The sequence below is a fragment of the Rattus norvegicus genome, chromosome 10, assembly GCF_036323735.1.
Source record: "Rattus norvegicus strain BN/NHsdMcwi chromosome 10, GRCr8, whole genome shotgun sequence".
NCBI classification, from domain to species: domain Eukaryota; kingdom Metazoa; phylum Chordata; class Mammalia; order Rodentia; family Muridae; genus Rattus; species Rattus norvegicus.
Genome location: NC_086028.1, coordinates 87,083,536 through 87,103,376, shown reverse-complemented (window position 1 = coordinate 87,103,376; position 19,841 = coordinate 87,083,536). Strand labels below are relative to the sequence as shown.

Genomic DNA, 19,841 nt, shown 5'->3' with positions numbered 1-19,841 from the left:
TCACTGTGGTCATGGGTACAGAGAGACCTAGGAGCAGGTGGTCTCAGGAGCAAGGGCCAGAGGATGCAGGAAGGTGAGAGGAGCTATGACCCCTAAACTAGGTCAGGCAACAATAGCTTCAGGGGTTTTCGATTTCCCCCAGAATTTGTACCAGCCACCCCATAAGTGTGTAATCTAATCTGTGGGTGCCGTCTTGTGTCTTGTTCATTCAGGATAAGCAAACCCCTCTCTCCCTTCCCCAATTCTCCATGCAAATCCCAAACTCTCCATAGGGCTAAGTAAGGTGAGAGGAAGTTACCAGATCCAAACAAGAGCTAGAATCATCCAACTTTAATAACTTACAGGCAAATACTAAAAAAAAAAAAAAAAAAAAAAAAAACCCAAAAACGACAAAACAGTAATACAGAGGACACTCGAGGTTTATAAAAAAAGGGACAGGGATCTTCGAACGTGGGGAGAATTCTTGGCACTTTCACAGACACAGAAAGACTGTGATGAGAAGAGCAGCTGAGAAGACCCCTCTCCTCAATTGTGGAGAGCGGAAAGATGTTCTCGGTTCCCCCCTAAATGCAGTCTCTGGACAACCTTCTACACACCCTCCCCCTGCAAAGATAAAAATATATATCCAAATAAAACGCTAGGGCAGGGAAAGGAGCGCCGGGGCCAGTTAGCATTTACATATGTCTCCAGTCTTGCAGCCCCTACCCTCTGCAGGTGAAGGGCAGTGAAGACACCTTCATCTTCCCTCCCCCATGTGGCACACAGGGCCACCTATGCTCCCTCAGTCCTTTGAGGTGGACAGGTCCAGCGCCCAGGCTGGCTGAGAGGTCACGGGCCCTGCCTGACTATAATGTGTACTGACCCCTAGCACGTAGGGTAGGGGCAGCCGCGGGTCACCGTCTCTTCTTGCTCGACCGGGGTGCCTTCTTCCTCTTCAGGATCATCTCATACAAATGCTCTAGTCCCGGCTGCAGGCCCAGCCCATCCACAGCACTGCAGCCCTGCACGTGGGTGAGCGTGGCGGCTGCCAGCTCTCGGACTGCCAGCCTCTTCTCCACCTCCGCTGCGCTTAGTGCCCCCGGCTGGTCCTGCTTGTTGGCCAGCACCAGCACCGGCACCCCCTGGTTGTCGGAAGCCTTGCTGATCCGGTGTAGCTCCATTCTAGCTTCCTCTAACCGCTCAGTCTCTGCGGAGTCCACCACAAACACCAGTCCATCTGTCCGGCGGGTGTAGGAGCGCCACAGTGGCCGAAGCTTCTCCTGACCCCCAACATCCCACACTTGGAAAGTGATCCCACGGGACCCCCCCAGGGGCACTCGGATCTTCTCGGTGTTAAAGCCCTTGGTGGGGACGCTCTGGACAAATTCCTTGAACTTGAGGCGGTAAAGAAGGGAAGTCTTCCCGGCGGAATCCAACCCAATGACCACAACATGCAGTGCCTGGAAGTGTGGCAGAAAGGATGAGGCCGTAGGTGCCATTTCAGTCAAGTGGTTCCCCATGGCGAGCTAGGATGCAGGGTAGACCTCAGGAGCAAGTCTGGAGCTCCAGAGGAGGCCAGCGAGAGGCGGCCTTGAACCGGCAGGTAGTTACAGGCTGGGTTGTCTAAACAAGGGAAGGCCAAAAAAGAAAAAAGAAAAAAAATATTCAGAATAAACAAGAAATTGCAACTTTTGGACCCTTTTCCTAAATCAGCACCCCGCCCTTCTAAATATTCCTCTTATTAAAACAAGATCTTTAGGTACCTCTTTTTTCCCCACAAGTTAAAAAAAAAATTAACGTGCACATATGTAAGCCATACGCAACTTGAGGGGGAAGTCAGGACAACTTGCAAGAGTGTGTGGGTCTCAGGGATCAATTAGGGTCCTCATGTTTTAGGGTAGGCGCTTTTAACCGCTGAGCCATCTCCAATGCCTTTCTCCTTCGCCCTTTCTTTAAAAAAAAGAAAGAAAGAAAGAAAATGAAAGTGGCTACAGGTGTAACACAGGCTTTCTCCTGCCCTAGGCGCCCTAGGACAAGCCTTGAGGTCAGAAAAACCCTCAGGTGGCTAGGATCCTGCGGATCTTGCAGGCTAGATCCAAAGTAAGGTCGTTTTCCTGCGCCCCTCTCCGAGCTAGAGGAAAACAGAATCTATAATCTCCATTTCCATTCCCCAGAGGAGAATCCTCGCAGGAAGGAGGCGGTCGGGCAGTATGCCCAAAGAGCCCCATACGGGTCGGGCTCCCACAAGCTCTGCATACCCACAACGCTGGCACGCCCCTGCGGGCGCTGTGACCGCCATCCTCACAACCCTGCGACTCTCCAGCGGGCCGTCGACACCCGCTCCCCGAAACCCCGCAAGGCATCGTCGTCTTTGCATCGTCCAGGCACCCTCCTTTACCTTCAGTCAGCCGCACTCGCAGGCAGCTACGCCAACCAGACACCAACTCGCAGCTTCCTACCCCAGCGGATTTTGCTGTGCCGCTGCTCAGGTTCCTGGTTAAAAACCCTCTCGTGACGTCACATGACGCAAACCAATCAGCACCCCCGGGGCGGAGCTAGGTTGAGACCAAGCCGGCCCCTGCAGCCCCAGCCTCGGGAGAGAGTGCTTGTTCTATCCGGAACCGCTTTATTTAATCTTTTCTACCTTATTCAGTATTTGGAATAGAGCCTGGACTTCGTTAGGGCTGGGAGGTGGGAAGAACCAAAGGAACAGGCGTGGCTGCGCCTGGTGAGATCAGGGAATGGAATGTGTAATAATGACACCACCCCATCCACTTTCCCTCAATCAGGCTGCGGGGCCCCACCAATAGTTTCCTTCCACCTAAGGATCTTCTCGAAGAGATGCTGACAAGTTTTCCCTATCTTCCCTCATTCGATGGTACTCATTCAAGTCGCTTTCTTCGTCTCGTTTGCAAAGCAGTATTTACCTGGAGCCTCCATACAGATATAGCTGTACTAAGATACACAGTACTAAGCCCATTACCAAGACATGGTCTCATGTAATCCCAATTGGCTTTAAACTAATTTCGTAATCAAGGATGACCTTGAACTCCTGATCCTCTTACCTACAGCGCTCCCAGGTGTGGGGGTTGCAGGCACTTACCTTTTGTGGGGAAGAAATTTACAGATTTTTATTTTATATGAATGTTTTACCTGCTTTGCTTGCTTGCTTCTTGCTTGGTGTCCACAACGGCCAGAAGAGGGCGTCAGATCCCCTGGAACTGGAGTTACAGGTATTTGGGAGCTGCAGAACACGGGTGCTGGGAACCGAATTTGGAACCACTGCAGGAGCAGCAAGTCCTCCTAACCACTAAACCGTCTCTGTAGTCGCTTTTTTTTCCCCCTTTGGAGCCACTTGACTTTTTAAAATTGATTTATTTAATAATTATGAGTACGCTGCCGCTGACACACCAGAAGAGGGCATCAGATCCCATTTCAGATGGTTGTGAGCCACCATGTGGTTGCTGGGAATTGAACTCAGGACCTCTGGAAGAACAGTCAGAGTGCTCTTAACCACTGAGCCATCTCTCCAGCCCTGTAGCTGCTATTTTTATTAGTGCTTTTAAATTTATCTTTTTTTTTTTCTTTTCTATTTTTCGGAGCTGGGGACCGAACCCAGGGCCCACTGTGCTAAATCCCCAACCCCTTTTAAATTTATCTTTACTTACGTGTATACGTGTGTGTCAGTATATGCCCATGTTATCAGTAGAAGGTGTCAGATTCCCTGGAGCCAGAATTTGAGACTGGTGACTGCCTCACATGGGTGCTGGAAACTGATCCTGGAAGAGTAGTAAATGGCTCTTAACCACTGAGCCATTGCTTCAAGCATTTTGGGGGTGGGGGATGTCTTTCTGTTTGGTTGGTTTTTGTTTTTGTTTTTTTGAGACAGGGTCATTCTATATGGCCCTAGATATCCTGGAACTCACTATGTAGACTAGGCTGGCCTGGCACGCAAAAATCCACCTGCCTCTGTTTTTAAGATGAAAGGCATGAGCCACCATACCCAGCTCTGCTTGCTTGCTTGTTTGTCTTTTGAGATGGGAATCTCATTATGTAGCCCAGGCTAGCCTGGACACCCTAGCGATCTCTGGGCCTCGGCTTCCTGCATGATGAGTGCTGAGAACCCCATTACCTCACAATAGCATGCTACGGACTGTTGTCTCTCTCTTACAAGTAGAGAAAGCTGCAGAGGGTTAAAAGACTTATGATCACATTTAGGTTGTATGTGACTGAGCGAGATCTGTCTGAGTTCAGTGCCAGGATGCTCACCACTTGGCTGTACCTCTTCTCACGGGGGAAACTGTGGGGCTAGACAGCTTTGGTGGAAGTTCCTCCTCCATCAAGCCTGCTCAGACCAACAGCAGAGCTCCCAGGGCCTGTCTTGTTTAGATAGCTTCTAAAAGGCTAGGCACGGGGCTGGAGAGATGGCTCAGTGGTTAAGAGCACTGAATGCTCTTCCAGAAGTTCTGAGTTCAAATCCCAGCAACCACATGGTGGCTCACAACCTGTAATGAGATCTGTTTCCCTTTTCTGGTGTGTCTGAAGACAGCTACAGTGTACTTAATAAATAAATAAATCTTAAAAAAAAAAAAAGGGGGGGGGGGGCTGGGGATTTAGCTCAGTGGTAGAGTGCTTACCTAGGAAGCGCAAGGCCCTGGGTTCGGTCCCCAGCTCTGAAAAAAAAAGAACCAAAAAAAAAAAAAAAAAAAAAAAAAAAGGCTAGGCACAATGGCACATACCTAATCCTAGCACTCCTTACAGAAGCAGGGGGATGTCTGTTCTTTTTTTTTTTTTTTTTTTCCGGAGCTGGGGACCGAACCCAGGGCCTTGCGCTTCCTAGGCAAGCAAGCGCTCTACCACTGAGCTAAATCCCCAGCCCCGCAGGGGGATGTCTGAATTCAAGGCCAGCCTACTGTACCTAGTGAGTTCCATGACAGCCAGCTTTACACAGTGACAGCCAGTGTTACACTGTGTAAGAAGACACAATAAAATGGACTTTAAAAAAACAAAAGTTGGGTTGGAGAGATGGCTCAGCGGTTAAGAGCACTGATTGCTTTTCCAGAGGTCCTGAGTTCGATTCCCAGAAACCACATGGTGGCTCACGGCCATCTGTGATGGGGTCTGATGCCCTCTTCTGGTGTGTCTGAAGAGAGTGACAGTGGACTCATATACATAAAATCAATAAATCTTTAAAAAAAAAAAAGTTCAACCGGGCATAACCACAGAATGTAATCAATCCCAGGTACTCTGGACGAGGAGGCAGGAGACACTAAGTTCATAACCTCCCTAGGCTATATCCCTAGGCTGGTTCAAGTCCAGCGTGGGCACCCTAACATGACCCTATTTCAAAAATACAGGTGAACCAGGCAGGATGATGCAGCAGCAGAGCGTCTGCCCAGTGAGTTAGTAAACTGATCAACTAGAGCTCACCTGTCTGCACGAGCCAGAGTTCAGTGCTACAGCGGCCTCCAGCCTCAAAGGTCGCAGTCCGTAAGGAATGGCAGGCAGTGGCAGCTCAGGAAAATGCAGTGAGCTTTTTACAAATCATCAAATGGGGACTTCAGAGGGAAAGAATGTGTCAGTTAGAAGCTTCTGGAAAGGCTTCGAGAAATGTAGCACTTAGGCGTGGGGGGAGGGGGGGCGCATCGGGTTTAGCCCTTGCAGTTCCGGTTGTCCGTATGGGAGGAGATGTTACAAAAGGCAAGACGACCAAAAGAGCAACAGGATCACCCTTAGGAAAAGCTACGTGTAAAGAAGATTGGAGGGGTTGGGGATTTAGCTCAGCGGTAGAGCGCTTGCCTAGCGAGCGCAAGGCCCTGGGTTCGGTCCCCAGCTCCGGAAAAAAAAAAAAAAGAAGAGAAAAAAGAAAGGGCCAAGACCCCTGTCCAAGGCAGAAGGAAGGTGGTCATGTTACCCTAACGGAAGAAGATTGGAAAAGGAGGAGGGGAAGCCATTGCGGGACTGCAAGAGCCCAGCCCTTTCCTGCAGGGCACCTCCAACCAGCAAATGCTGATAAAGAAGCTTCCCCATGTTTCAGCATGCCACTTCTTTGTCCCCTCCCTACCACAAAATCAGTCACCTGGCTTGCCTAGCAGTCCAGGGAGCCTCCAAATCCCTAGAGAGCTTCTGAGATTAGTCTAGGACTGAGACCTTAGTAACTTTTTTACATCCCCGAAATGGGGATGATGGGACAGACTGGAATGGTGGCTAAGGCCCAGAGTTGGAGAAGAGCATAGTGAAGCTGGGAGAGGGGGTAGGCCAAAGACATAAGGAATATCACCCTGAGGAGTACCCTGCATGTTGGGCTCTAGTCTAAGAGCTTAACACGGTTTTCTTTCCTTTCTTTTTGTTTTTGTTTGTTTTTGTTTTCAAGACAGGGTTTCTCTGGGCTGAAGAGATGACTCAGGGATTAATAGCACTGACTGCTCTTCCTAGAGGTCATGAGTTCAAATCCCAGTAACCATGTGGGTGGCTCACAACCATCTGTAATGAGATCTGATGCCCTCTTCTGGTGTGTCTAAGATAGCAACAATGTATTCATATTCACTAAATAAGTAAATAAATCTTTAAAGAAGAAAAAAAAAAAAAAAGACCCTGGTTGTCATAGAACTCACTCTGTAGACCAGACTCAGAGATCTGCCTGCTTCTGCACAATTTTTTCTTTAAACTTCATAACTGAATCAGGCACAGTGGTGCCACCCTGTGGTCCCAGCACTGGGAGGTAACAAGTTCTAGGTCAGCCCAGTCTACTTGGTGAATTTCAGGGCAGTCAGTGTTACACAGTCAACGTTCTTTCAAAATGCAAAAGTAAAGAGTTTGTGGTGGTCCACACCTCTAATCTCAGCACTTGAGAAAGGGAGGCAAGAGAATCATTCATTTAATCAGGGCCATCCTCTGCTACATAGTAAGCTTGAGATGAACCTGAGCAAGTCTAAAACCGACACCAAATCACAAAGCCCATGACTGTAAGAGCAGTCAGTGCTCTTAACCACTGAGTCATCTCTTTGAAGACCCTGTGTCAAAAAGCAAGCAAACAAACAAACTAATAAGTAAGGATGAGAGGGAGGGCTGGAGAGAAAGGGGAGTTAGGCAGAAGTCACCAGCAGACTTAAACAAGAAACAAACAAAACACAACCAACCAAGATCTGGGTGAATTTTGTCTAAAAAGAATTTGAAGCACAGGAAGGCTACACGACTTATCCAAGGTCACTCACCCCGCCTCCAACTAGGAACTGGGCAAACATCCCTGGCTTTGAACAAAGGTTCTAAGGACTGTGAAACTGAAAAACAAACAAACAAAAGGCCCACAAGTTGTTAGGTGTCAGGTCATGTTTTTAACACTCCCTCCCCCATGGGATTCACACCCAAGATGGAAACTGTCACCTCTCTGATAAAGGAAATGAAACGGACTTTCTCACTCCACACCTCATCTTACATGTTTGCAGGGAAGGTGCAAATGGACAAACGGAAAGGAGACAAAGGCGGCAAAGGAGGGCCGGTGTTGGTATTCTGTTTAAGCTCCACCCCCACAGCTACCTAGCAGCAGCCAGGAATGCTCCGCCCCACAGTCGCCTGGCAACAGCCAGCTGTGCCTGACACTATAAAAGGGGCTGCTTGCCCTCTCCTCCTCCTCTTACTCTCTCTTACCCCTCTTGTTCTTTGTTCTTCTCTGTTCTTGCCCTCATTTCCCCCTCCACGTGCCCATGGCACGTTCTACTCTTCTCTCATTAAACCTCTCCACGTGGAATCATGGTGACTTAGTATCTTCTGTCCAGGAACAGACTGAGATTCGAAATCCTAACAGCCCGGTAGAATTTTTTTTTTTTCTTTTTGAGGGGTGTTTGTTTTTAGTTTGAGGGTGATGATAGTGCTCACGAAGGTTTTTTGAAAGAAGGGGCTTTGAAACAATATTTAAGTGACCAGTGTTAGGTAAGTGTCCCCACAGTAGGACAGATGAAACTAGGAGCCGCTGCTCTCCCTTTTCTGACTTCCCACTTGACTCGCATCAGAGTCCAGCTGTGTGGGCAGCACCCTGAAGTCCGGAGGGTGGGAGCCTGCTCTTCTCATCTGCAGCTACACTGAGCACAGCACTGTGTCTGGCTTCCTCTCTGACAGAAATCCTGTGAGGTGGAGTGGTTAAACACGCCGAGGGGAGCCCCTGACCACGGAGGCACACCTTTCTTATAAGTTCACCAGTCAGAAGGTCCTTAGACCTCGGTGCTTCCGTTCGTAATGGACTGTCCAAGACTGGACTTGAAATTCTGCATTTCATAGGCTTGAAGCCAGTCTGGGCTACATGATATCCTGACTAAAATATTGAAGGGAGGGGTGGGTATCAATGCGGTTTATTAGGTAAAGGCTCTGGCTCCACAGGTCTGACAACCTGAGTTCCATCCCCATAACCCACATAAAGGTGAAAGGAGAGAACAGACTCCAGACTCCACAAAGTTGTCTTCTGACCTCCACACTGTTGGAACACTCACACACACATTCACACATCGTTGTGCACACACATAAAAATGCATATAAAATAAGTAGGGTCAGACAGCTGGCTCAGTGGTTAAGAGTACCTGATGCTATTGCAAAATTGAGATTCAGTTTCCAGCACCTACACGGTGGCTCAATTTATAACAATTTATAACGCCAGTTCCAGGGGCCATGATGCTCTCTTCTGACCTCCTTGGCACACAAGGGGCAGAGACATACATTCAGGACAGATGAGATCATATGCATAAAGTAAAATAAACAGATCTTTATAAACATGAGTAAATAAAATATCGAGAGGGTTTTTTTTTTTTTTTTTTTTTTAATCTTGGGATTGGGGATTTGGCTCAGTGGTAGAGAATTTGCCTAGCAAGTGCAAGGCCCTGGGTTCGATCCCCAGCTCCGAAAAAAAAAATCTTTTAGTTATTCTCAGACAATTTCATATATACACTTTTTTTTTTTGGTTCTTTTTTTCAGAGCTGGGGACCGAACCCAGGGCCTTGCGCTTCCTAGGCAAGCGCTCTACCACTGAGCTAAATCCCCAACCCTCATATATGCACTTTTAAGAAAAGTTTTGCTTTTACTTTCTGAGTGTTGTCTGCATGTATGACTGTGTATCATGTGGGAGCCTGGAGGACAGAAGATCCCTAGAATTGGAGCTACAGATGGTTGTGGGCCACCATGTGGGCGCTGGGAATTGAATCTGGATCCTCTGGAAGAACAGCCAGAGTGCTCTGAAACTGTTAAACTGTCCTTCCATCCCTGAGTGTGGACTTTTGGGGGACAAGACAGAGGCCAGTAATGAGTTAATACCTTATACTACCTCAACACCCCAAAGTCTGTGTCTCAGAATGGGTGCTGGAGCAAAGCATTGAAAGGGCTCCTTTCTCCTACTAGGATACATCATCTATCTCTAAACCCCAACGAAGACCAGAGCCTAGAGTTGGAAATGAGCAGGTGCTGCCTCCTGGTGGACATATTTGTCACTGCTTGATTTTTCCTAAGAAGCGAAGATGATTTGGGTCCCTTTGATTCCTGCATTTTTCTGACAATATTTGTAGGGCTTCAGGTTGGGGCTGTACAATGTCTTCACTTTATTTTTCTTCCATTCTTCCTTTTTCTTTTTTGAGGAAAACGAGATTTAAATTAGAGCGTGGTACTGCACGCCTTTAAGCCCCAGTACTCCGGAGGAAGGAGCAGGCGGATCTAAGTTGAAGGGGGAGTAAGTTACAACCTAGCAAATTCCAGAAACAGCCAGGGGTACTCAGAAAACCTCGTCTCGAAAAGCCGAAAAGATATTAAAATGCCTATCTTGGAATTTGCTGTGAGGACCAGGCTAGACTCGATTCATTTCCCCTTTGGCTCTTGAGTACTGGAAACTAGGTGGCCTTTTAAGCGTGGTGTCTGGGGAAGTAGAAAAACCTGTCAAAAGTCACAAACCAGGCTGGAGAGAACAGCACAGCTCTTTCAGAGGTCCTGAATTCAAATCCCAACATTCACATGATGTCTATCTCACGACGATCTGTAACTAACGTGACCTCTTCTAATGTACCAAAATCAAAAAGAAGATAGCTAACACACAAAGCTAATGATAAGTCACGATACACACGTACTTAACAAAAACCAAGAGAATGAGAAAACAGCCAGTGAAGAAAGGAGCTAGCTCCAGTCTAATTTTAAAACTTTAGTTTTGAGTCCCCCGAGGGGGTGCACCGTTCCTGGAGGTACTGCAATACCAGGTCGATGCGTGGAGTGGACGGAGCAAGCTCCTATTCCAACTCCTAGTTCCAAAAATCCATTTAATATATTGTCCTCGGATAGAGGACGTATCAGATATTAAACTGATAAGAACAGATACTACACTTGATCTTAGCCAAAAGGCCGAGAAGCGATACCTGATCGGCCACACGCGCCCGCGACACTCACCAGCGCGCACACCTTCAACTCACGGTCACCGACGTTCGCGCGCCCGCAGACATGCGCCCGACACCTACACTCCTCTTCTACCCTCTCCACCAGTTTACGCCGGGAAAAGCCTGAGCGATCCAAGTAGGCCGACAAAGTTTTGTTGAGCTTTTCGCTCCCAGAGTTCCGCGGAGACCCGGCCGCGTCTTCATTTGCATGCTCCGCCCAGCGCACGCCAGCGACAGGAACGGCTTCGAGCCAGAGCAGCGAGCGCTTGGATTCTTCACAATACTTCAGATGAAAAATTGAGACCCACAAGGGGTCCTCACCCTCTTCCATTTTCCCTCCCTTTTTTTCTCTTTCTCAACCTTTTTAGCCGGGCCTAGGAGCCTTTATAAAGAGGTGAGAGAAACAGTCAATTTGGAGGGTTCCAGTGGCCACAACACAGTTCCCCGGTTGTGCAAGCGCTGATCAGGTCAAGGGGTGCACAGACCCTTGAAACTCTACCTTACTGTATTTGTTACGTATTCCTTTCTTTGGCTGTTAATTGTTGGCTTGAGATTGGGTCTCTTACTGTAGCCCAGGCTAGACTTGAACTTACTACAACCCCGTCTGTCTCCTTAGTACTAGGGTGACTTGTGACAGCCACGGCACAGTTTCGATCTCTCTGTGGTCCGCTGTTAAATCCTAGGAACCTGTAAGATCGAGCAGGAAGGCCAGGCCGGATTCCCACATCCAGGAAGAGCATCAACGATATTCATAGGAGGCTGCAGGGAGAAGGGGTTAAAAGCTGGAGATAAATCCTGAGTGTACAGTTGTGACATTTTCCAAGGAGATATGACAAAGGTCTAGTCGTATCACCCCCGAAAAGGCACCGATAACCAACAAAAGGGAGGATACCACAATCACTCCATTAGAGGACCAGTGAGCTTACCAGGTTACTTATAGCTAAAAAGAAGTGGGTTACTCCTGGGACCTTGGAAAATCCATAGGCAGTTGTCTTAGCAGAACATGTGTGAAGACTCGTGAAAGCAGTATGGGTCTGGAGTTATTCAGAGACTTGCCAGTCAGACCATGAATAAATTTTAGAACGTGGCTTTTATTTAGGTATGGGGGACCATGGCTACACCCTGTGAATGGACTCTGGGCAGCTCCAGTGTGGCGGGCATGGCTGTGGCAGGCCTTGCCTTTCTCCCTGATTCCCTCCGCCATGCTAAACCATTAAATTATGTCCCTATAGCTACCCACCAAAGTCTGTTCCCTTATTTGGCCACTTCCTCCTCCTGAGGCTGACCCCCAAGGTCCAGATATCAAAGTATTGAGCCCCAGCAATCAAAAGCCCCCTCTGGCTCACCTAATTAACACGCCCAATTAAAATTAAATACTTCATGCTAACATGGCGTTTCCCCTGCACCTTTATATAAACCACTATTTTCCTATGAGCCACGTGTGTCTCCTCTCTATCCAGAGGCAGGGACAAAAAAACCCTTCCTGTTCCCTTGTCCCCTTCTCCCTCACCTTCAATCTCGTCTTTGTTTTTTATTCCCGGCGGTTTGGCCCTGGGATTAAATAAGTCTCCTCTGTATGGAGAACTTGGACTTGGGGGTCCGGAGCGGATACAAATACACCTTGAACTGGAGAGCAGCCTGGAGTCAGGTTTACGTAGTCAAAGAACAAAGTTACATTCTGTCTGCTGCCAAATGGAAAGTTACCATCTTACCATCTTATCTTTTTTTTTTTTTCCGGAGCTGGGGACCGAACCCAGGGCCTTGCGCTTGCTAGGCAAGTGCTCTACCGCTGAGCTAAATCCCCAACCCCGGAAGGTTACCATCTTTTCTGCAAAGTCTTGGCTCTCTTCAGGAAAACAGGCTTTTGTCCCGAGTGACCTTTTATCTTTCATAAACAAGTTTTATTAAAACAAGACCAAGCAGTAACTAAACCAACCAAAAGCCCTTAATATTTGGACTTTCAGAGGCTGGAGAGGTGGCTCAGTGGTTAAGAGCACTGACTGCTCTTCCAGAGGTCCTGAGTTCAATTCCCAGCAACCACATGGTGGCTCACAACCATCTGTAATGGGATCTGATGCCCTCTTCTGCTGTACCTGAAGACAGCTACAGTGTGCTCACATATATAACATAAATATATCTTTTAAAAAAAAGTTTGGTTTTAAGGCATTTATTGTAACGGCAGAAAGTGGATGAATAAAATCGTACCCCCGCTTCTCAGGGTGGCCCTGAGATTCAATACCTTTTGCCAGGACGAGTGCCTGAGAAGGAAAGCTTGTTGGCTAAGCCTTCAGACCTCTATGTGCCTCATTATAATGGAGCTCTGTCTTGAGTCTATGTGATCTGTGGTCATGTCCTCTATACGTGAAGGGGCTTGGGACGTTGCCCTTACTTGACTGATGGCCACAAATCTATGAAGGGCTGCGGCTAGTGACAGGGCCTGTTCTCCTGGGAGTCAGGCAAAACGCCTGCCTACCGTCCCTTTCAGGGTCACCGGGATTTCAAGCCTTTCCTCAGCGGGAACCAGGGTGTCTTTCAGGGTACCATAGTCATGGGGATTGAGAGATGGTTTAGCAGATTAAGAGCACTCACTGACTGCTCTTCCAGAGGTTCTGAGTTCAATTCTCAGCAACCACATGGTGGCTCACAACCATCTGTAATGGGGTCTGATGCCCTCTTCTGGTGTGTCTGAAGAGAGCAACACTGTACTCATATACATAAAATAAATATATCTAAAAAGAAAAAAATTTTAAAAAAAGAACGTGTTTCGGATGTTTTAATCAACCCCATCAGTGGCAGAAAAAAATAAAATCAAGGAAGATGTCTCCCATTATCAGATCTGAAGATAGATCTTTTATGTTCACTTTTTTATTTAAAACTACACCATTCCTATCTGAGAAATAAACGGGGCTTGGTGGGACCCGTGATGGCAAATGTGGATATCTCAGTTGTCCTGACATTCCGACAGCCAAGTCATGCTGCGCTCAATGGAGCAGGTGCAGCTCAGCCTGAGTTTTGAGAGAAGGAAACTGGATGAAGGCTGTGAGATGGAGATTCACCAAGGCAGGGGGGTGAGGATGGAAGTCTGTGGGTGGGAGGCGTGTGGGAGGAGCCGGATTCAGGACAATGGAAAGCAGCAGCAGAGGTAGGAGAGGAGGCAGGGAGCTGAGGGCAGAGCAGGAACTAGATGGCAATGCCAGTAGGTGTGGAGTTCAGGTCTAGGTCTGAGCAAAGGGCTAGCTGGGGTAGGGTTAAGATCAGAGAGACGAGGGGCTGGAGAGATGGCTCAGGGGTTAAGAGCACCCGACTACTCTTCCAGAGGTCCTGAGTTCAATTCCCAGCAACCACATGGTGGCTCACAACCATCTGTAATGGGATCTGATGCCCTCTTCTGGTGTGTCTGAAGACAGCTACAGTGTACTTATATATAATAAATAAATCTTTAAAAAAAACATTTGGACTTCCAACTTTGGTCTGTAGATCTCTTGAGCACAGTAATTTCTTTTTTCTTTTTTTCTTTTTTTTTTTTTTTGGAGCTGGGGACCGAACCCAGGGCCTTGTGCTTGCTAGGCAAGCGCTCTACCACTGAGCTAAATCCCCAACCCCAGTAATTTCTTAAAGATATATCTATTTATGTTATGTATATGAATGCTCTGTCTGCATACACGCCTGCAGGCCAGAAGAGGGCATCAGATCCCATAGCAGATGGTTGTGAGCCACCTTGTGGTTGTAGGAATTGAACTCAGGTCCTCTGGAAGCACAGCCAGTGTCCTCTGAACTGCTGAGCCACTTCTCCAGTTCCAAGCACAGTAAACGTTAAGCTTTAAATGCTATTGGTGGCACACCTCTTTAATCCCAGGACTGGAGAGATAGAAGCAGGTGAATTTTTGTGAGTCCAAAGCCAGACCTACAAAGAGGATTCCAGGACAGTCAGGCTATACAGAGAAATCCTGTCCCTGAAAACCAAACCAACCAACCAAATGCTCCCACAAAACCTATAAAGTTAGCTCTCAATGTAACATATCATATATCTTCTGTGCTAACAGAAGAGCCTTTTCTGGCCAGAATTGTTACTGTTTATTTAAGAGTGTGTGTGTGTGGGGGGGGATGTGTATGTTTCAGAAATTTCCTGGGCCTTGCAAGTTTTACTTACTTCCTCACAATTAACAGGTTTCCATCCTGTCTCCAGGTGGTAGTGTTTCTGTTGAGAAGAAACCCCTACACCAAAGGGTTCTAGAGCAAGAAGACCAGATCCGGAAACCTTAGTAGAGACGTCATAAAGCCTCCTGGAAGTCACAAGAGGCTATGCAAGGCAAGACATTAAGAAACTGCTGGTTAGGGGCTGGAGAGATGGCTCAGCGGTTAAGAGCACTGACTTTTTTCCAGAGGTCCTGAGTTCAATTCCCAGCAACCACATGGTGGCTCACAACCATCTGTAATGGGATCCGATGCCCTCTTCTGGTGTGTCTGAAGACAGCGACAGTGTACCCACATACATGAAATAAATAAATAAATCTTTCAAAAAGGAAAAAGAAGTGCAGAGCAAGCAGCGTTCAAATCTATTAAAAATGATACAGACTTACCCTCTTTCTGGATGTCAGCCATCCAAGGGGTTCCCCTGGGGTTGGTGGGACTTCCATCCTCAGCCGCCAGGCCCAGAAGACCAACGAGACTGTTCTGTGAAGTGGGAACTTTGAAGGACTGGCGTACTTTGTCTAGGCAAAGCATGTCAGTCAAGTTCCCAGTGTCCTGTCTGTCCAGTTTGGGCAGTGTGCCCAGCGGCCAGCTTTGTCACATCTGAAGCAAACTCCAGGTAGAGGTCCTTCTGGGCCCATCGTTTCTTTGGAGGAAAGGTGCCACCTGGAGCCAATGTGTCCATTAGGAAAAGCTTTTTATTAGGTATTCTAAATGCCATACTCTGTAGATCTCTGCGGTGTCTGAGGAGCAGCTGTTTAAAGCTGATGTGTCCATTTAGGAAAAGCTTTTTGTTAAGTATTCTAAATGCCATACTCTGTAGATCTCTGCGGTGTCTGAGGAGCAGCTGTTTAAAGTCTGTCTAAATGGACAAATGTTTGCTTTTAGCTATTTCTTTAATTGTGAAAACGTATGAGGCTCAGAAAACCTTATTTTCGTCATTGATCATGACTGTAAGTAGAGTTAGGAACATGTTAAAGAATACGATTAATTATGAGGTAATTGATGATTAACATGTATGTTTTACTTATGTTCAACCGTCTATAAGTGTTTGCATGACAGGTTTAAGCTGAAGGCAGAGTCAGGACAGGAAGTGTTGAGGTGGGAAAATGGCAAGGACCTTGGATGAGGGAGCCGTTACCAGAAGGTCATTGTCTTAGTCAGGGTCTTACTGCTGTGAACAGACACCATGACCAATGCAAGTCTCATAAAGGACAACATTTAGTTGGGGCTGGCTTACAGGTTCAGAGGTTCAGTCCATTATCATCAAGGCGGGAGCACGGCAGCATCCAGGCAGGCATGGTGCAGGAGGGGCTGAGTTCTACATCTTCACCCGAAGGAAGCCAGGAACGGACTGAGCATTCTCAGACAGCTAGGAGAAGGGTCTCCAAGCCCACCACCACAGTGACACACTCCCTCCAATAAGGCCACACCTTCTAATGGTGCCACTCCCTGGCCAAGCATATGCAAACCATCATAAGTGCTGTTGTCCCTCACGAGGGTGGGGGAGGCATTACTAGGAAAAGGAGGTGGGGGCTGCTGGAACCTTGCCAGAGCTCAGGCAAATTGAAAAGAAGTGGGTGGGGGCGCAAGAATCAGAACTGTGGAGGACACCAGGAGCTAAAAATTGAATTCCAGGATTTGGAATAAGATCTGCAGACAAGTGATTCACACATACCCTGGGAGGGTCAGATTAACAGCTGGGTTTGGAGCAGCCATTGTGGCTGGAATAGGTGAGTAAGTCACAAAGAAGAGAGGAGCAGGCGGGGTTAAAGCAAGGACTGGGACTAGTGTTTGAGTTTTTGGAAGTAAGTAGGTCTGCCCACATAACCATCCCCGCTAATGGGGCCTGAGCTGTAGAATGTTGGGTACAGAGGGAGGGACGAGAGCGTGGTTCTAAAAAATCTGGACTTAAGGAAGTTCAAACCCCTTGCCCATATGCCAACAGAAGCTTCGAGAACTGAGAAGGCTAGGCTGATTCCATGACAGCCTTCTAATTGGTAGTTGAGGAGACTATGCCTAAGAACTGGGCAAGTCCAGTCAAACTCAGGGAAGTCACTGATTAGAAGAAACCCCAGGCTTCAGGCAGCCTGTCAGAAACTGCGTTGCTATCAGAAGCTGCCCCTCATTGACCTGAGGTAAGGACAATGGGTCAGCAGCAGTCTCTCCAGCCTATGTCTGCTTTTTGTTTGTTTTTTTGAGATAGTCTCATTAGGTGGCCCTAGGCTGGCCTACAACTAAGTATACAAGAATATGGGGGGGGGTTGGGGATTTAGCTCAGTGGTAGAGCGCTTGCCTAGGAAGCGCAAGGCCCTGGGTTCGGTCCCCAGCTCCGAAAAAAAGAACCAAAAAAAAAAAAAAAAAAAGAATATGGGTTACTCTGGCTTTAAACTTATAAGTTTCACCTGCCTCTGCCTCCTTAATACTGGCTTTTACAGGCTTGAGCCAACCCCTCAGCCCAGAGAGATTATTCTGTTTGGTTTTACATTTTTTAAAAATATTTATTTATTTATTTTATTTATATGACTACGCTGTAGCTGTCTTCAGACACACTTTAGAAGAGGGCCTCGGATCCCATTACAGATGGTTGTGAGACACCATGTGGTTGCTGGGAATTGAACTCAGGACCTCTGGAACAGCAGTCAATGCTTTTCCGCTGAGCCATCCCTCCAGCCTTTAAGTTTTTTTAATGTAAAGACTTATTTATTTATTATGTATATAGCATTCTGCCTGCATGTATGCCTACAGGCCAGAAGATCTCATTCGTTATAGATGGTTGTGAGCCACCATATATTTGCTGAGAACTGAACTGAGGACCTCTGGAAGAGTAGCCAGTGCTCTTAACCTCTGAGCCATCTCTCCAGCCCCATTTTTTTTTTTTCCCACGTGGAGAGGTTTAATGAGTGAAGAAGAGTAGAAGAGGGGAAGAACAAAGGCCGGCCCTGAGCACGTGGAAGGAAGGGGTGGGGAGAGAAGGGCCCCCTTTTTTTTTAATCTTTACTTTATTTCGATTTATTATTTTGTTTTGTTTTCGAAACAGGGTTTTCCCATGTATCCTTGGCTGTTCAGAAACTCGCTCTGTTGACTAGATTGGACTGGAACTCAAGAGTTCCTCCTCCAACGGTGTGCCTGCTTTTGCCTCCCCCGTGGTGCGATTGAAGAGATGCCCCACTAAGGCCCGGTTTACTGGCTTTTGGGTCAGGCTGAGGCAGGAGGATCACCGGCAATCGCACGTCAGTCAGTCTGGGCTTCCTGGGCGAGCGACTCCCAGGTGAAAACCGGAGGGACGAGGAAAAGAAAGAACGAAGGAGAAGGTCCGGGGGAGGACAAAAATCCCAGAGCATTTAACAGTTCTAGCAAAGGAGCTGCAATTCCAGAGGGCCCATCTCCCAAGGCTCGGTCCGCCTCTTCCCCGGGGCCTCGCCTCCTTCCTGGATCTCATCTCAGGAGAGACGCGAGGCCACTAGATGAAAGAGGGTGGCGGTGGTGTGTGGCGGGTGTTGTCAGTTCTGTGTCTGAAAGACTGTGAAGAAGAACGGAGCGGAACCGCGGGCCTCGGTCGGTCCAGCGTGGCTCTGGCGGGGCGGAGCAGCAGAGAGTCGGAGGGCGCGCTGGGCGGGGCATGCAGATGAGGACACGGCCAGGGCTCCGCGGAACTCTGGGAACGAAAAGCGCAACAAAACCTTCTCGGGCCCCTGGATGCCTCAGGCTTTCCCCGGTGTACAAATAGTCAGTGGGGAGGGGAGGAGAGGAGGCTCGGTGTCGGGCGCGTGTCTGCGGGCGCGCGAACGTCGGTGACCGTGAGTTAAAGGTGTGCGCGCTGGTGAGTGTCGCGGGCGCGTGTGGCCGATCAGGTATCGCTTCTCGGCCTTTTGGCTAAGATCAAGTGTAGTATCTGTTCTTATCAGTTTAATATCTGATACGTCCTCTATCCGAGGACAATATATTAAATGGATTTTTGGAACTAGGAGTTGGAATAGGAGCTTGCTCCGTCCACTCCACGCATCGACCTGGTATTGCAGTACCTCCAGGAACGGTGCACCCCCTCGGGGGACTTACACTGCTTGTCTGAAGAATAGACCTTCTTGAGTGATTTACTTCTCTTGTCTTTGCTCTCTTTAACTTCTCTACTTCAAGCAGCTCTGCTACACCTGTGATTCCGGGTTCTTCTATACAGCTCTTTTGGGGCTTTTCTTCTTCTAAGCTTCAGATATGTACTTTTAAGTTGTTAGTCCTTATGTAAGTTAGGACTTTGACCTTCATATAGTACACGGTCCACTCTGGTCAAGTTTAAGAACTTTAAAGTTTTTTTTTTTTTTTTTTTTCCTTTTTTCTTTTTTTCGGAGCTGGGGACCGAACCCAGGGCCTTGCGCTTGGTAGGCAAGTGCTGTACAGCTGAGCTAAATCCCCAACCCCTAAAGTTTTTTTGTAAAACAGTTTTTTGCTGGGCAATCAAAGCTCTTGTATGCAGATTCTCTTGTATAAGTTCTTGTTGGCAAGTTTTGTATTTTCTCTTAGGTGATGTCTGTCTTCCAGAAGTGTCTCCACCAGTAGGTTTTCGCGAGCCTGGACTTTGTTTGAAAGGCCTGCTCCAGCACTGTCTGCCTCATTTCTTGAGTTCTTTGTCTTTAACCCTCTGTAATAAACATTTTTCTCTCATTCTGCTTAACTGAGCCTTTTCTTTTTTTAAAAAAGATTTATTTATTTATTATATATATAAGTACACTGTAGCTGTCTTCAGATACACCAGAAGAGGGCATCGGATCATCTGTAAAGATGGTTGTGAGCCACCATGTGGTTGCTGGGAATTGAACTCATGACCTCTGAAAGAGCAGTCGGGTGCTCTTAACTGCTGAGCCATCTCTCCAGCCCCCGAGCCTTTTCTTTTATGATACAGCTATCTTTTTTTTTTTAAGATTTATTAATTTATTACATGAGTACACTGTAGCTGTCTTCAGATACACCAGAAGAGGGCATCGGATCTCTTTACAGATGGTTGTGAGCCACCATGTGGTTGCTGGGAATTGAACTCAGGACCTCTGAAAGAGCAGTCGAGTGCTCTTAACTGCTGAGCCATCTCTCCAGCCCCCGAGCCTTTTCTTTTATGATACAGCTATCTTTTTTTTTTTAAGATTTATTAATTTATTATATGAGTACACTGTAGCTGTCTTCAGATACACCAGAAGAGGGCATCGGATCTCTTTACAGATGGTTGTGAGCCACCATGTGGTTGCTGGGAATTGAACTCAGGACCTCTGGAAGAGCAGTCGGGTG

The 19,841-nt window shown here is 47.6% G+C and overlaps 1 protein-coding gene and 2 non-coding genes across 24 annotated transcripts; 1 reads left to right on the top strand and 2 right to left on the bottom strand.

The window, feature by feature from the left end:
• Positions 1-297: 297 nt before the first annotated feature.
• Arl4d (ADP-ribosylation factor like GTPase 4D) lies at positions 298-11,101 on the bottom strand. Of its 22 annotated transcripts, none has more exons than XM_063269145.1 (7): positions 10,402-11,101; positions 7,194-7,259; positions 5,410-5,537; positions 3,648-3,758; positions 3,133-3,239; positions 1,743-1,929; positions 316-1,602 (listed from the first exon to the last, which is right to left on the bottom strand). In XM_063269145.1, the coding sequence occupies exon 7, from the start codon at positions 1,497-1,499 to the stop codon at positions 894-896; it is 606 nt and encodes a 201-aa protein (XP_063125215.1). In that variant the 5' UTR covers positions 1,500-1,602; positions 1,743-1,929; positions 3,133-3,239; positions 3,648-3,758; positions 5,410-5,537; positions 7,194-7,259; positions 10,402-11,101; the 3' UTR covers positions 316-893. The 22 variants fall into 22 exon arrangements, with proteins under 22 accessions (NP_001100522.1, XP_063125215.1, XP_063125212.1 ...); XM_063269142.1 differs by lacking the exon at positions 10,402-11,101 and adding an exon at positions 7,363-7,502; XM_063269146.1 differs by lacking the exon at positions 10,402-11,101 and adding an exon at positions 7,363-7,502 and having other exon boundaries at positions 1,804-1,929.
• LOC120095480 (U2 spliceosomal RNA) lies at positions 10,166-10,356 on the bottom strand. The gene has a single exon (XR_005490943.1). It is a non-coding gene; the product is annotated as a U2 spliceosomal RNA (small nuclear RNA).
• A 7,322-nt stretch (positions 11,102-18,423) lies between the features above and the next one.
• LOC120095479 (U2 spliceosomal RNA) lies at positions 18,424-18,614 on the top strand. Its single transcript, XR_005490942.1, has one exon. It is a non-coding gene; the product is annotated as a U2 spliceosomal RNA (small nuclear RNA).
• The last annotated feature ends 1,227 nt before the right edge of the window (positions 18,615-19,841 follow it).